A 16,593-nucleotide genomic window follows, 5' to 3' on the forward strand; every position below is an offset into this window, starting at 1 on the left:
ATGTGGATGATTAAAGAAAGCCCCAGAGACATTCAGTTTCTTCCCATGATATATGTCTTGTCACAGATATTTGTTATTCACTCATTTGCAGTCCCTTCCTAGTTCCTGCCTGATCTCAGCTCTCTTGTTTAGAAAGCAGGAGTTTTTGGGAATGGGAAGTTTTTCCCCCTTATTAGAGTGACTGAGAGGTTGTCAAACAGGTACTGTTACCCTGGAAGCTGGCAGCATTAAGCAGTCAGGTGCCCTGCCAGTCATTTTCTCTCCCAGTTTTGGTGCATGCCTTACAGTGAGTTTTGCTCATGGGTCACAGGGAGCTGCACGGTGGACACCTGCTCAGAATTACATCTCACCCACACCCTCACAGGACAGCTTCATCAAAACCCAGTCCTGGTGGAAATTTGTTTCTTTTCCTTTCCTTCAGGTTCTATGCAGAAAACCTCAGGTAGGGTTACATGTGGAGGAAAAAAAGGAACATATGAGAGAAAACACTCCTCCTTCCCTGCTGTGCTCCCAGGCAGTATCCATATTTTCTTCCATCAGGGCTGACTTTTCACATGAAAATCCCTTTACCTACTTGAATGTTTGTACAAATGCAAACATACGACAATCCCTTTCCAGATCCTGAGGAAGTCTTTCCTCTGTCCTGTGACTGAGTATGATGAGACAGAGTAAGAAATTACATCAGAGCAGACAAACTAAAGCCCATTTGATGCCTACTCCAGAGGCTTCTGCATGGGCTTGCTTGTCTCCCCTTGCAGGCTGGCCTGCCCAAGCCGCTCCATTTCCCTCTCTATCTGCAAACCCTGGCCTCCTGACTCCTCCGCCGCAACAACCTCCAGAGCTCGGCTGGAGCATGACTTCCTCTCCTCCTGAGCTGCAGCAGCATAAGCCCAGGCACACTGTGATTTCAGGATCGGTGCTCTCTCCTTTTAGCCTGGAGTTTAGCAGCAAAATGTATTTCTAGGGAGAAGAAGTACCAGCTGATAAAACCAAGGGCTGCTATTCCAGCCCACAGCGACTCTCACGGCTGCGAGGGACCCAGCTGCTGCTGCTCCTGCCCTCCCTGCCCAGGGACTCGGTGACACAGGCTCTGCTTGCAGGCAGGGCACCAAGAAGCAAAGCTTTCCAAGCACCAAGGCACATTCTCGTGTTGACCTCCTCATCCAGGTCAGCACAATCCATGTGCTGCCAGCAGGCGATGGAAGGCTGGCACAGAGGTTTCGCCTTCGTGCTGCCTGCCAAAAAGGAAGCTGAAGCTGGGAAGGGCATGGTATTTCTCTGTTGGAAAGCAACTCAGGAAAAAAAAAGTCTTGGAGGCCAACTTCTTCCATATACTTTGTGTTTGAAGTGAGTCCTTTGTCTACAGATCTGCCACCTCTCTGGTTAGCTGATCACCCAGTCATGCTTTCTTTTGGCAAGGAAATCCCAGGAGCTACTTGATGGCTTCCTTCATGGGAATAATGTTTGTTCCAAGCAGGAGTAAAGACAGTTTTTCCTCGAATTTTAAACAAAGATAATTTTTTCTAAGTTTTCTTTAAGTCCTGGTGCCAGAGGAAGGGGAAGAAGAGTTACCACAAAAACAAAAGTAAGCTTCTTGTAAAGTTCAAGCTGAGAAAATTGAAAACCTTCCAGCTTAGGATCCAAGCTTGTGATGAAAGCTGGGAAGTATTTTTCCTGAAATGACAGATTCCAGAAATTTTTAAGGTGAAAAAAATTCTTTTATATACATCTTACTCTTTTATTCTTATATTTGCCATGTCCAGCTGGTAGAAGGGAGGTAAATAATCCCTCCTCCCTCAAAACACCATCTCTGGAGAGAAGGAACTTGTGAAGAGCAACAGTCACTGGTCAGGCAGCTGCAATCCAAATGTGGGATCACAGGACATCACAGCACCCACTGCCCTCTTGGATAAGCATGTGAACAGGCAGACTGCAACAGAGACAGTGCCTTTGACCCTCCAATCCCATCTTTGGGAGGACTGGAAGAAACAGAGAAAGGCAGAGCAGTAGAGGTTCTGCAGACAGACAGTGCATCTGTGGTAGTTTTGTACTGCAGAGCAGAGACTGCTAACACCAGCACGGCCTCTCATAAATCAGGAGAGGTTCTTTGAGGCATTTTTTGTGCACATTTTGTAATTCCTCTCCAAATGGAGAGCTGTCAGGCTAAGTGGGGGCATTTGTATTCACATGAAACATGAGTAAAGTAATGAGTGCCAAGAACTTTGTTAAAAGATGGTTCATGCCTTGAGAGTAGGTCACACGAATCCCCTGCCCTCTAATTATGACATCAAGATTTTCATTTTGTGTCTTTGAAAAAGTTTTCAAGGTTCAAGGGTCCTGATGCAATAATTACCCAAAAGCATGGAATTATACCTGTCCTGCTAGTGAAATATCAATTTTTTAAAAAACCACTGGCTCCCATTCTACCATTGACATGACCAATGAGGAGATTAACTTCAGCTAAAATACAAAAATATGTTTGTCTGGATCTTTCTTTATATTTGTTTTGGAAGCTTTCCCATTTAATTATAGCAATATTCAGCTCAAGCTGTAAACGTGGACATAAAGAAAGAACTGATGAGTCATTCTTTACTGAGTGCTGCTCTCTAAATTTAAATATATAGTTTAACTTGATTTTTTTATTCTAACTATTCCACCCTCTACAGAGCTGTAATCCCTGTAAGGTATATATTGCTCAACAGCATAAATAGTCTTTGTGAATTCAAGAAGAACTATTTGTATTCCTCTTGCACAATTTATGACCATTGCTATGGAACAGCTCAACCAAATAGCAAGCAGGCCTGGAAGTTTCACGTTTGCAGCTCTTGTAAAGGATTTTGAAAGGTGGTGGATAATATTATCTTACTTTTTGGAACAAGAGAAAGGCATCTAATTGGAGCATGCCAACAAAAAGAGTGACAAATGATGAAACAAAGAAATATCTTGTAGATACCTGGCCAGACCTTTGAGAAAGTTAAATAAGTAGCTTAAACTCTGGAGGCATGTAAAATGACTACCACTGCCTTACCCAGATAGTGTCTGTCTTATCTAGGCAATCTTAGTAAAAATTAGTAGTTTTACCTGTCTAATTAACACTGACTGAGAGGGTAAAGGTTGGGTTCAGTACAAAAGAGGACGATCCATGTTGAGAGCTCATCAGTAGCTGCACTTAAGCCCAGTGTTACCAGGGAGAGAAACAGAAGGCAAAGAACTTATCAACAAACATAGTGTGGCTAACAGCAGGTTCACAGCTGACCAGCCACAAGCACTTAGAGGCATCTCACCAAGCAGTCAGTCATTAAGCAATGGATAGAAATAATCCTGAATGGAGAGTTTGGTAAAGGAACTGGTTCAGTACATCACAATACCACAGTCACAACTCTGTAGGCTGCTGCATGTGCAAAGCCTGTCCTTGTTGTTGTTCTTAGTGCTTCCATTTCTGCGGTTTCTCTGGGGACATACCTGAGACTCACATTTTCTAACTCTTGCAGCAGAGAGGACACAAGTGCCCAGCCGTCCTGAGCTTTTGGCAGCCCTGGCATTGGTAGGAACAAAGTGGCTATGAGTGTCTCCCCAGACACCTGGTGAGTTAAAGTGACTCTTTACCAGGCATCATTCTGGAAAAATAATTCATGGCCTTTCCCTCTTTTCTCCTCTTTTAGGCTTGCCAGTGTATTAGAGAGGAGCTACACAAGGAGAAGGATTTACTCAGAGTAATGGACACAAAGCCAGAGTGACCTGGGTGCTTCACTCCAGCTCAGAAGGGGATGACTCAGGAACAGGCTGCCCTGTGTGGAATTACAGCAGGTAAAAATTTACAAAAAAAAAAAAAGATCCACAAAGATACATTACAGATCTTAAATCCAGAGTGTCTGCCATACTGAAGGATTAAGTTTATCAGTACAAGTAAAGAACAATTTTCTTCAAGCATAATTGCTTAATTTTAAAATGAAAACGTGTCAGCTGCAGAATTACTAACTTGCTGGGGTCTGATACACACACTTCACTCTGCAGGCAGCTGCCAGCACTGTGGGCTTTTGACTGCTAAGAACTTTCCCACTGAAGAATGAATTCATGAAGGACTGGCAAGTGTATGCTGCATACAGAGTTATACAAGTCCTTTTGGAAGGCAGAATCTGGAACAAAACTATATTCTCTGAACTTGCTTTATAGTTGGTTGCCATTTCACAGCACTGCTTGTAACACTGCAAGTTCAAAGTTTGCATGGGATGCTTTCAAGCAGTGAGCTGTTATTCATAAGGGAAGTTTTATGTTCTTTTAAAAATCTCTGATTTTAAGGAAAAAACTCAGTTGTTGCCTTTTAAGAAAATGACTCCAGGAAGTTCTATACATCAAATATTCACCTACAAGACCTTTGCAGTTAAAATATTGGTATTTTATATATATAAATACACACATACTTTTGCTGAGTTTTCTAGATTTCTACAGAACTTGAGCAGCAAAGTTAGCTCCTGGTTCCTCTTACTGCCACTATTATACACAGAGGGGTTTGAGAAAGAAAAAAACCCAAAAAACCCCAACAAAACAACAACAACAACAAAAAAATCCACAAAACCCAAAACCCCCCACCAGAACAATTAAAAAGACTCCACACAGTTGAGAGCAATAATTGAAAATTCAAGAGACACTTGTACAGTTTGGACTTACTGAAGCTGTACATGTGTGGTGTTTGTGAGGGTCCCAGGACAAGGGGAGAGATGAATCTGACTCCATGTTCTTAGAAGGCTGATTTATATTATATTATATTATATTATATTATATATGCTATACTAAAACTATACTAAACTATAGAGAAAGGATACACCAGAAGGCTTAACAAGAATGAATAATAAAAACTCGTGACTGCTCAGAGCCTCGACACAGCTGGCTGTGGTTGATCATTCAGAAAACACAATTCACATGGAACCAATCAGACATGCACCTGTTGGTAAACAATGTCCAGACCACGTTCCAAAGCAGCAAACACAGGAGAAGAGAATCAGATAACTATTGTTTTCATTCTTTTCTGAGGCTTCTCAGCTTCCCAGGAGAAGAAATGCTGGTGAAGGGATTTTTCAGAAAATATCATGGTGACGTACATGGTTATAGTTCACTTCTTTAAAAGAGTGGAAAGCTCTCCCTGCCAAGGAGCAATGCACATCCACCAGCCCTGGGTAGGCAGAGAGCCCAGCTCAGGGGCTGCTCAGCCTCGCTGGGACTCAGGTTTAAGAGGTGGCTCTGGCTGTGCTGATGTACCAGAGACATCACAGCCTGTCCTGGATTGCCAAGCTGTGGCAGAGGCTTTTGGTCAGATGTGCAGTATCTGCAGTTATAAAAAAAGACAGGCTTGGGGAAGTCTGGCTGGGTAATGATGACAACCAGTTTGTCCTCTTTCAAATACCAGCAACTTTTTCTTTCTGTTTTACATCTGAAGTTGATTTTGTAGAAGTTAAATGCTTTTGTTTTCCAGCCTAAGACCCTCCAGTTCATTAGCATTACTTTACTGATGGAGGTGGAAGGGAAAGGAGCCTTTTTGTTGTCCAGTTTTGCTGGCTCCTTCACCGAATCCTCCCTGTGGTGCTGCATGATTTTAGAAGACAGAGATGTCTTTGTTCCTGAGGCTCCCATGCAGAGTTGCCTTGCCAAGCTCGCTCTCTCTGAGCCATGCCATTTTGTGTGGTGGCCTGGAGCCCACACCAGTCCCATGGGCAGCACGCTGGATCTGCCAGTGGCATTTCTGCTGCCCTCCAGGAAACACACAGCCTTAAAACAGCAGCTACCTCCTCCCCTGCTAGAAATGAATTATTTCCTTCTCCCAGGGAAAAGCCCTTTGCCTCATTTACTGATGCACAGACTGAGGCCACACCATGGGGTGGCAGAGCAGGGAGTGAGAAGTGAAGGGAGGTCAAAGTGGTTGCAGAGAACCGCCCAGTGCCAAGGCTGTGTAAGCCCATTTGGGACTTCTGCACGGTTTCCTCACACGGAGCAAGCCAGGGGTTCCCAGCCTCTGGATGCAAATCTGTACAAGCCACCAACATTATAAATGCATGCAATGGTCCTGGCCAGCTGCCACATCTCATTTCTTGTGTTCTTCTTTTGCTTGAAGGAACAGGTGTCCTGATTTAACTCAAACAAGCCTGGGATAAAGCAGGGAAAATGGCAGCTCAGAGGTGTTCTCTCAAAGAGGCATATATTGCATAGGAGCAGATATTCCGAAATTTTGTTCCCTGGGTGTAGTTCATACTTAAAACTCTTTAACTCATGCAAATTTTTCCCCTGGCCCACACGGTGTATTACATTGGATGGCTTTGTACTGACAGGGCTGGCTGCAAAAACAGGGTGGAAGTTCACAGAGGACCTCAGATAAAACCAAGATCTTAAGCTGGAGTCTTTGAGATTTTTCCCAGTTTTCTCTTGAATGTTCCATCAGCTAAAAGCAGCAGCTGTTTTTCGGAAGCCAGATTTCCTGTATGTTTTGTCCTTTTCTGATTTAAATTAGCCCTGTGAAGTTATTAGTGCTGTCCTTGTATGACTTTCATTAACATCCACACACCTCAAACTGTATCTGCTAGCTCCAGGCACTCTGCATGGCTGGGCCAAGGTCCTCTCCTGCCCACCTGAGCCAGCAGCTGCCTGGGGCAAGCCGAGGGGCAGAAACCCCACCAAGAGTAGCCCACAGACCGGGTCTTGTGGTCAGCCCATGGTCCAAGGCTGACTAGACCTTCTCCAAGCTCCCTGGGAGCACTGGCACCCCCTCTGTGGGAGACTCTCTGCCCACAGACAGGGCCAGGGACCCCAAGATGGGTATTTCTCACAGCTGGAGGATGCCAGCCCCAGCACACCTGCAGATTCACCCTCCAGCTTCTGTGTGTGGATTCAAGCCCCGTGCCTGCATCAGGCTGATTGCCATGTGGGACACAGGAGTTCGTATCTGCTTGGGACTTGAAAAAACTCCACCTGAAGCAACAGTTCCACGAGATATGCTTGAAGTGATTTAATATCCTTCCAGCCTAAAACTCTATGGAAGTCAATAGCTGTGAATTAAATACTGAAATGGTACAGAGTTGCCATCACAGAATGCACAAGTGATGGGTGTTATCACTCTGAATTGATAACGAACCTGAACAGCTTTTATCTCCCTAGACAAAAACTCCATTACACAGCAGAAAAACATTCCCAAACAGACAGTGCACCCCCAAGGGGCCATGATCTCACCTGTCCTACAGACAGATACCCTTAATGCTCATCAGCCTCTGTGGGTTAGTTTATCTTACATGGATAAAGCCATGTTGAAAGAAAAGCTGTAGTGAGAAAGCAGAAGAGGTGAACAGCAAAGTCTTTGTTAACTGGTTTTTTCTTGGGTTTTTTTTTTTTTTTTTTTATGTCTGTCTAACAAATACTTAGGAAAAATGGTTTAAATGCTCTTAGCAGTTCTTGTGGCACCGTTTGTATCCAAGTGCCAGCATTGCATTGGACAAACCTCAGATCTCTGGCATTTCTAGTGAAAATTTTAAGGAAAAAATACTGATAAAAAAAAATCCTTTACATGTGACCTTTAAGGTCCTTTCAGCAAAAGTAAATTATTCTAATGTTCAAAAACCAGTATTTTCTGTTTCCTTTATTGTAACTTCACCTCCTGCCATTTCTGTGGTTAGATTTTCTTCATCACCCGCCCTGTGGAGGTGCCAGCTGTGGGGGGCAGCTGTGGGGGGGCAGCACCTGAGATGCTCTGGTGGTGCATGAAGAATATGAAGAAATACAGTGGCCACAGCAGCAGAAAGGATTTGAGCACTGGATTGCAAACTGCAGCTGGCAACAGTGGGATGGGGACTGGAGCAGGTGGACAGAAAATCCTCCTCTGTTAGGCAAAGCAATGATTTCAGCCTGGGCTGAACACACAGACAGTCAAAATCGTTGAAGCAGCAGGACCTGGGGCTGTGTAAAGCAGAGAGGAAAAGTGAAGAGCAGCATAGATGAGAGCACTGTGCCCGCACTGTGCCACAGCAGAATTCATCTGGCTTCATCTGTCTCTGCCAGATCAGTAATTTAGGCAACAGAGCCTGCTCCATCGCTGTGAAAATCAGTATAAATAACCCCTTTTAAGCCTTCTCTGGTGAGCTTCTGACAGAGCAGCAGCGAGGGTTTGCTGCCTGACAAATTCTCAGGCCTCCAAAGGGCTGGAAGGTGGCAGAGCAGTCCCAGCTGAAGGTGTTTATGTGGGGGTTTCTGGCAGGGATTTTGTGGGCACATCACTCTGAGGGAGCACAGAGGTCACCAAGCTACTTGAAGGAGAATGGATGAAGAATGTTTATTCAGCATCTTGACATTAAGCAATGTGGCAAACTCAAGAAGCTTCTTGGCCATGTCCAGCATCACTGTAGAATCTGTGTTTGCTTGCATGGCCTTAATGTGAACTTTGTGAAGTGCTTCAGCCTTGTCTTCAAGGCAGTCGCTGTGCACAAGGGACAGAGCATGGATCAAGGTGGGGCTGGACCCTATTCCCTGCACAAACTGGCAGGAGAGCATCAGCTACAGCTCCACGGCTCCCCTCCACTGTGGCTGGGCTCCTGCACGTGCTCAGCTTAGGAAAATGTTTCTTCTTGCTGGGATGGCAATAAACAGAGCACTGCTAGAGCCATGTGGTGATGCATGCCTGCATGTCCACTCAGTGCTGAAGGACAAGCATGACACAATTTCTTTCATCCTGATATCATCTTTCTGGGTAAGCAGCAGGCCACGTTCAGTGGGATGTCAGGATGACTAATTCTGCTGGGGACTTCCAAGCACAAGCTCACTGTAAAACACAGCATCTTGACAGAAGAAACTAGAAAGAAGAGCTGACTTTTGTGCTTGGGGGCACAGACACTGTCACAGGTACCTGTCAGAAGCACAGAGCTGGAGGAAAGAAAATGGTGTTTCTGCCATAGGCCTGAAGCAATCCTACACTGCCCAAATCCTGTTTTTTTTTCTGCTTGGTTATTGAACCAGTTATTGAGCTGCACCTACCTTGTAAACCTCCTTCTGCTTTGCTACATGATTTGCTCTTTCACTCCCCCTGCGATAACACTGAAGATGGTAGGCAGCACTTCCCAGTCCATATGTGCAATTCCCTCTTCTTGCTGTTTCATTTTCAGACTTCTCCTTGGGCTGATTCCCAAGCCAGTCCTCAGGAAGGTCACCAGGGTCTCTCACATCCCCATGTGTCCCCGCTGTGGGCTTCCCACTCCACCTGCCTCCAGCCTCTGCTGTCTTTACTCAGAAAGGTGCTGTGGGGCTGGAAGCCAGCAGGGAGTGGTGAGGGTTCAGCAGGGTGATGATGCAGCCCAAACTTTTTTCCCTTTGGATCTTGCCTCAGGTTTTGGTTAGTCCTTGGCAATAGATGCCAAGTCACTTCATTGATTTGGGTATATAGGACAACAAAGCTTTTCCTGCATTGCCTGCTTTAGCTTAACTCCAAAAGAGTAGGAGCAAAACCAGCCATGAACTGCTGCTGCTGTGCAGAGCAGGGCTGGCAGCGTCCATCACTCAGCAGGAGTGCTTGTCTGCACAAGCCGGCAGAAGGATGGGTAACTGGGATGTTCAGGGAACATCAGACACAGGATTACTCAGAAAATGGCTGGTGAGAGCAGCCAGAGCTGCAGAGCAGTCAGTGCCATCAGTGACAGCACAGTGCTGGCAGGGCTCACTGGCAAGTGCCGCTCTGCTCCCGTGGTCTCCCTGCACAGATGGTACCATGGTGGACAGGGATCCCGTTTCTTACCACAGATGCAAAGATTAGGATTTCCAAAATGTAAGCATGTACAGTCAGGACATTTAAGCACCTGTATGATATGCACTCTCATCACACAGATGCATGTGATGTACACAAAAAGAAAAAAAAAACCAAGTGATACTTCTGTGTGGTGCACAAAAATATGAACTTGGTAGGGATCTGCTGGGAAGTGACACAGCAATCATGCTGTAGTCTCATATCTGGAGAACCACTTCTCTTTTTCAATAGATGAATTTGGTGCCAGTAGAGAGAAAAAATGGATGTCACAGATTAATAAGACACAGAGACAGATTTTATTTTGAACCAAAAGTTAAAATTTATTTGGAATATCAATATACCCCCAAAAAATAAAAATAAAAACTTCCTTTTATGTAATGAAATAGCCATTTGAAAATGGTAAAATAAAGATATTTATCATACTATTCTCTTCTAGTTATTGTACACATATTAAGGTTGTTTTTCTTTTTCTGAATATAAATCTAGCTTGAGCTTTAAGGCTCCAAAAAGCCTAAAGCATGTAGTGGCCCTTTTGAGAAAGCAGATAAGTCAATCAGAGCTGCATTTTTTCAGCAGACAGGCCTGTTTGAAGCTGTCCAGGACTGGACAGAAGGGAGATTTCTCAGGAAGGTCACTGTTTCAGGGAAGTATTATTTTATACGCATTGGGAAATACACTCTAACCCCTCTTCATGCAGCATTTTACATTATGATGTCCTGGGGAGGGCCCTGGTTACCCTTAGCTGTCAAGTTAATGTGCAGATCCAATCTTATTTGTGTTGGTACAGTCGATTCAATTTAAGAAATCAAATCCTACCCTGTGGTGTTTGCTCTGCTAGAAATTTAGTCAGTAACAAGACCCTGGTCCTGCCTTTACCCCTGTAAGCAAAAGCCTGTGTATGATGCAGTGGCTGCAATGGAGCATTCATGATAGCAGGATCAGGGACTTGTCCTTCAACTTGCTTTTAATAAAATAAATGGAATGGAAAATGTATTGAAATAAAACAGTGGAAACCCACCGACAATTCTGAGTTACAATTCTTCCCTTCTAGAGGGCTCATTGATGCCAGGCTGGAAAATATGACTGAAGAGCCACGTCAGAGCTGAGTAATGCCCCAGATGGTTCATGTCAGCACTAAGCAAAAAGGGGATTTAGGTCTTACATCACCCTCTGCAACTGGGCTCCACTGGGCTGAAGCAAAGCTACCTGAAGGCATTGGACATCTCACCAACAATCTCACTTGAAGCAGGCATTGGAACAAGTCCTGAATTTATGCAGTACGGTCTGAAACTGGTTTTGATTTCTTCCTTGATCAAAGCCATCTTCGTTAATTTACATCTATGTTTATGGTTTCTATACAAAGATGCTATACTTCTCCTTCTGGCTCTGAAGTACACAATTGGCTACGCTACTGCAGGTGTTACTGCAGTGCCACTGCATTATATCTGGCACTGCTTACAAAGGCTGCTGTTTCCCAGGCACAATAATTGGTGTCTTATGCTCTTTGTTGCCTGAAACCACCTGAATGTTGCCTGAACCCTGAGGTACCATTGTTTTCAACTGAAATGTCCCAAGTTTTTACTTGCAGATGAAAAAAATAAAGGTACACCCAGGACTCGAACAAGTTATCAAACCACGGATGTTCCTCCAAACAAACCACAGACCCACGTTTGCACTCAGGGAGTGACTGCCTAATTAACTTCTCCAGGAGGGACCCCTACATGGAAGCTTTATTCCACCAGCCACCCCATCCCGAGCACCTGGCACTGTGCAGCCCACCCTCCTTCCACGTTGCCTCTCCTCATCCTGGAAAGGAGTGTGTGTTCACCCGGGAAATACTTTGTCCTGGGATACGGAATAGATCTCCCTCTGTGTGTCTCCTGCAACTTGTGCGCAGTATTTCATTCCTGCTACCTGCCTATTTCATTCCTGCTACCTTGTCTGAGTCTTTTGAGTGATTCCTTTTGCACACTTCTGCCCTTATCCTGCAAAAAACTTGAATCATTTTACTGTGAGATGCTGGTGAGAGGTCTCTTTTGGAGCCAGCTGCTCCTAGTTCGGTGTGATCAGTGAGCCCAGCACATATCATTTGTGACTCTTGAGTTACAGAAGGTCTGTAAGAACCAGGGGTTTCCTTCTCATCACAGCCACAGTTTAAGGAGGCTGCAGAATTATCCAAGCTTTTGTTCTTTCATAAACTAGTTTAAAATATTTTCCTTAAAGCGTTCAGTACACAGAAGTAGTTCTAAGGAAGAGCCAAATTCTGCTGGCAGCTGCCTAAGCATAAATCCATACCAACCATTCTGACTTTATTTCAGTACATTTCAGTACATCAAAACATAAAACACAGACTTTGACCCTGGTAGAGTGACCTCATCACCAGTGGAACTTTCCTGACTTTACCAGTGGATCCCATAACAGCATTTCTAGCATCTCTCACGGCTGTCACAGGTCCTATAAATTTATCTAAAGTTTGAGTTCCCCATGGCACGTGTGGATGCAATAGAATTACAGATTTCTTTAAAATAATTAGGGAAAAAATAGTTCTGGTACTGGACAGAAAAATCTGAAAATATGACTCCAAGACTCAAGCCAGGGGAAATAAGTAGGATCCAATTAGCTCTGTTTGTATCTTGTGGCTCAAAGGCTGGAGCAGCAGGAGTACTGTTGAGGTGTCACTACATAAGAGTTGACAGGCTCAGTGTTTAAGAATATGCAAGTGGATTAAAGGTGATGTTGAAATATGATGCATGTATGTTTCAGGGGAAGAAAAGAAGAACAGTGTCACCTGTATTTTGTCTTTTTGTCAAATTCTTTAATGCCAGTTAGGCCATTTGACTCCAGTGGAAAACCTCAGGGGAAAAGCCCGATGGTACAGCAGGGCCATAGACCGGTATAAAAGTGTGTGACGTTAGAATTTCTTGAAGCAAATGGCAGTGTCACAGCCAGTTCCCAGTGTGACAACAAATGTTCCCTAATTTGTCGCTGTGCCTTACATGTCTGATCCTGCTGTCACATCCTTACAAGCGTGCTTGTCTGCAGCCCAGTCACCTGCCAGGATGCCCCCTGCACTTGGTGCTCAGCTTCCCCTGCACACCAGGGGTGCATCTGCACTGCCTGCTGAGGAGGTCACTCGGGCTGCTGACTGCACTGGAGCCGCTTCCCAGGCAGCAGGGAAGCTGCAGCAGGGAAGGTGCCTCCCCCACAGCCAGCCTTGTGTGGGAGGGCAGTGGGCATGGTGAGGAGTGGATGCTGGGAATGCTGCAGAGGTACCCATGAGGGCTTTGGGAGATGGGGTGAATTTTGGGAGAGCAGGTGAATTTCTTGCTCTGCTGAAATCAGTGTTGGCATTGCCAGCATTGCCATCCAGGACGTAGGAATGTGGGGGCTTAATCCTATGCAATTAAGGAAAACAGAGTATGAAACAGGGTAGATTGTTGTTTGCTACCTACCCTGTTTCATGCCTGTGTTAAAGTTGGGCAGCAAGTTCTTGCCATGCTGTGATGTGACTTGCCATCAATAAAGGTTTTGAGTCATGAGCCATAAGCCTCAAATTTGCAGGAGACAATGCAGGGCTCCTTCCCCTCTGCTCAGATAAAGGCAGTCAGGCACACTGGCTCTGTTCAAAGCACAGCAAAGCCTCCACTGACTTCAGAGAGTCCAAGAGGTCTGCTCCAGCTTCAGCTCCAGACACTGGACTACTTCCAGCCTCTCTTGTTCTGTCTGACAGACTTAAGACACACGGGACTCAGGCTCTAAATGGCACGATGGTGGGCTTCTACTAACACTTTATCAGCTAATTGCAGTTAACTTTAATTTTGCCTTTTCCACTCTTTACGGGTCTTCTTAACCTGCTTTTCAGCCAGGGCAAAATTAAACATGAGGAAAAAGGCTTATTCAGCATTATAATTATCTACTCCCAAGCTGTATAACAAAATGGTTTACACATTTAATTGTTTTTGTCTAATATTTCCACGTATACAGTAGTCCTATTAATGAATATCATAGCTTCATTACTGCATATCACATTTTGCGATGTTTTGTACCATAAAATAATGTCAGCACATCAATAACTTAAATAACACAAATGTAAACTCATTTTCTGCTTGTTATAATTACGATTTGAGCCTGAAAAGGCCTTTGATTTGTAAGACCATTCACATAATATGGAATGTAACTTTATTTGTTTTTCTTCTGTATATAATGAGACACCGAAAGCCCTTGTCATCTCTTAACAGGATACTAAAGCAGCTCTGTTTCATGAATGACAGCACAATTAAAGCTAAAAATCATAATTAAAAAAACCCCTTTGTACTGTACAATCTCAAATTAAAGCAAGAAAGATAATGACAATCTTTTGCATTAGCCAGGAAATGTGATTCTCTGCCACTGGGCTGTTTTTTCTTGTTGACAATTCACAGAATGTGTATATGGGTGTAGTTATAGGTGTGTGTATATTCTATGCAGAACAGCAGTCCCTATTTTGTTGATCTAGTTCTTCTAATTGTTTAGTTAAACTACCTAGCTGTTACAATTTAGAATACTACATTAACACATTTAACATCAAGTTTACATACTTGCGTCTTTGAAATACTAGGAACTTTTACACATTTTATTTGGCTTTGTAAGGACTGGAATATCACAGATAATGCAATCTACTTGTCTTTGAAAGAATATGGCTGTTTTCAACTAACTCTCTAAGGTTCAGAGTGAAATACATTTCTCTTTATATCTGTAGCTGACTTCAGAGAAGAAAGAGTGTCTTCTTAAGTGGTCAGTCTGATGTTACAGTACAGATTCTGCAGAGATATATTTATTTAATGAAAGATTACTCTCTCTGGACTTTAGAGTCAAGCTGTTGCAGCAAAATTACTTCATTTAGACTAATTTTTTTCTACACAAATCTCAAGAAAAACCTATTCCAGGTATGTTTTGTAGTAGTATCTCCACGTGACCAGAGGAGGGCACTTTGAACATCTTTGCACTGCCCAGGAGGCAGATGCAGAAGCACAGTGATACCCAATGTCGCACAGCCCTGCCACCTCTCCCAACTCAGGCAGGCATCCTTGTGTCTGCAAAAACACTGAATCCAGATTGTACCACAGGGCTCTGTTCTGAAAACAGTGGGCAGATAAATCACTCTCTTCTCGCTAACTGCGATTTCTCCCGATTTCCCCCATTTAATTCGGTGTTGCTGCGGGCTAAATTAAGAGTAATGGATAATTCCTAAAAATCTTACAAGGGGAGTTGTCTCCCTCTCCTTTCTGAACATCCCTCCGCTATTAGCCCCTGGTAATTTAGCAAATATTGATTGATTTAACCCTCTATGACTTATCCTGCTGCAGAAATTCCTTGCCTTTAACTGAAAAATGCACTTGGAAATGCACTCTCTGAGATATGTATTGCAACAGTGCATCTTTTCACATTAAACTCTTGTAAAAATACTGCTCCTTTCCACCTTCTGAGGGAGGTCACTCTGTATCCCAGATCTGCTCTCCTGGCAGAGTACATAGCAGAGAAATCAATCTCTTCTCTTTTCCATACATAACCACAGTGTGGAGTTCAGCCAGTTTCCATGCAGGAAACATCTTTTTGGGCTTCATTTTGGCTGAAGGTATTAACCTTCTATGGAAAAGATTTTAATTCTGCAATCTTGTTGTTATTATAGACAGATTTTTTTGTCACCTCTGCTTTTTTCAGAGAAATTATTAGAAAGGATTTAGAAAACTTTCTTCTTTTTTTTAAATATAGGTCTCTCCTCCACCTTGGGGAAACACACTGCTTATTTAATGTACTTTTTTCTCCCCCTTTAACATTATTCCATTTCTCTTTTCTTCTCTTTTTTTCTTTCTTTTTCTTGATTTTTCTCTTCTTTTCTCCTTCTTTTCTAGAGCAGAGAGGTACAAGAAGGAAGTTGTCTTTCATCAGCAGTCCTTTGAGATAGAGTAGAATTCAGTGAGTCCTCACCATGATAGGATCATAAACTTACTGGGTTAAACCATGCTAACTTTCCCTAAGCTGCCAAGTTTTAGCTGCACCATACATATATGTGTTTCCTTGTGCCTTTTTTTTTTTCTTATAATTTTGTTTTTCTTGATGACCCTGAGCTATGGCTTCTCGTTTCTACCACTAGTCAACCTTCCTTTCTTTTCTGGTTTTGCCGATATAGGCCTCAAAGAAAAAATGGCAGAAGAGCACAAAGTAGCTGAGGTACATGAGAGAGGACCAGATGATGTTCTGCACGTGGGAATGGCACTGGCCATGCTGCATCCAGGAGAAGACCAGGTAATTGATCACGCAACCGATCAACATCTGAGTGATCTGCGACAGGGTGATGAACATGGCAAACTTGCGCGAGACCCTGAAGCCAGCAGCCCGCAAGGCATAGTACGAGTACATGACGGCGTGTACTCCGTAGTTCATGGTCATGAACCAGCCACCGCCAGCCACCATGTCCTTGTAGGAGTACCAAGAGTAAAGTAACACAGTAATGTGATGGTACCAGTGTAAGAAGATGAGCTTCTGCTTCCTAAGAATAATGAATATTGTATCACCTGTAATGAAAACAAAACACAACAACAACAACAACAACAACAAAAAAAAAAAAAAAAAAAAAAAAAAAAAAAAAAAAAAAAAAAAAAAAAAAGAAAGAAGAGGGGAGGAAATGAGAAATATATCAAACAATTCCATAATTAACACAGTGCTCTCTTGCCTTTGCTGTTGCTGGAGTATACACTGCTTTAGAGCATGAAATCCACCTCAGCTCTAGATCTGAGAGCCTGTCTGAGAGCCAGTTTGGCTCCTAATCTGTATGCAATCTTTAG

At 43.6% G+C, this 16,593-nt stretch overlaps 1 protein-coding gene across 2 annotated transcripts in view; it reads right to left on the reverse strand.

Moving 5' to 3' along the window:
• Positions 1 to 10,063: 10,063 nt before the first annotated feature.
• ELOVL6 (ELOVL fatty acid elongase 6) overlaps positions 10,064 to 16,593 on the reverse strand; it is a 78,980-nt gene continuing 72,450 nt past the window's right edge. For both annotated transcript variants that reach the window (XM_041480074.1, XM_041480075.1), the window contains one exon: positions 10,064 to 16,323. In XM_041480074.1, the coding sequence (XP_041336008.1) occupies positions 15,899 to 16,323 (425 nt within the window). In that variant the 3' untranslated portion in view covers positions 10,064 to 15,898. The remainder of the gene's footprint in view (positions 16,324 to 16,593) is intronic.

This window comes from Pyrgilauda ruficollis, unplaced genomic scaffold, assembly GCF_017590135.1.
Source record: "Pyrgilauda ruficollis isolate IOZ18807 unplaced genomic scaffold, ASM1759013v1 scaffold5, whole genome shotgun sequence".
Lineage (NCBI taxonomy): Eukaryota > Metazoa > Chordata > Aves > Passeriformes > Passeridae > Pyrgilauda > Pyrgilauda ruficollis.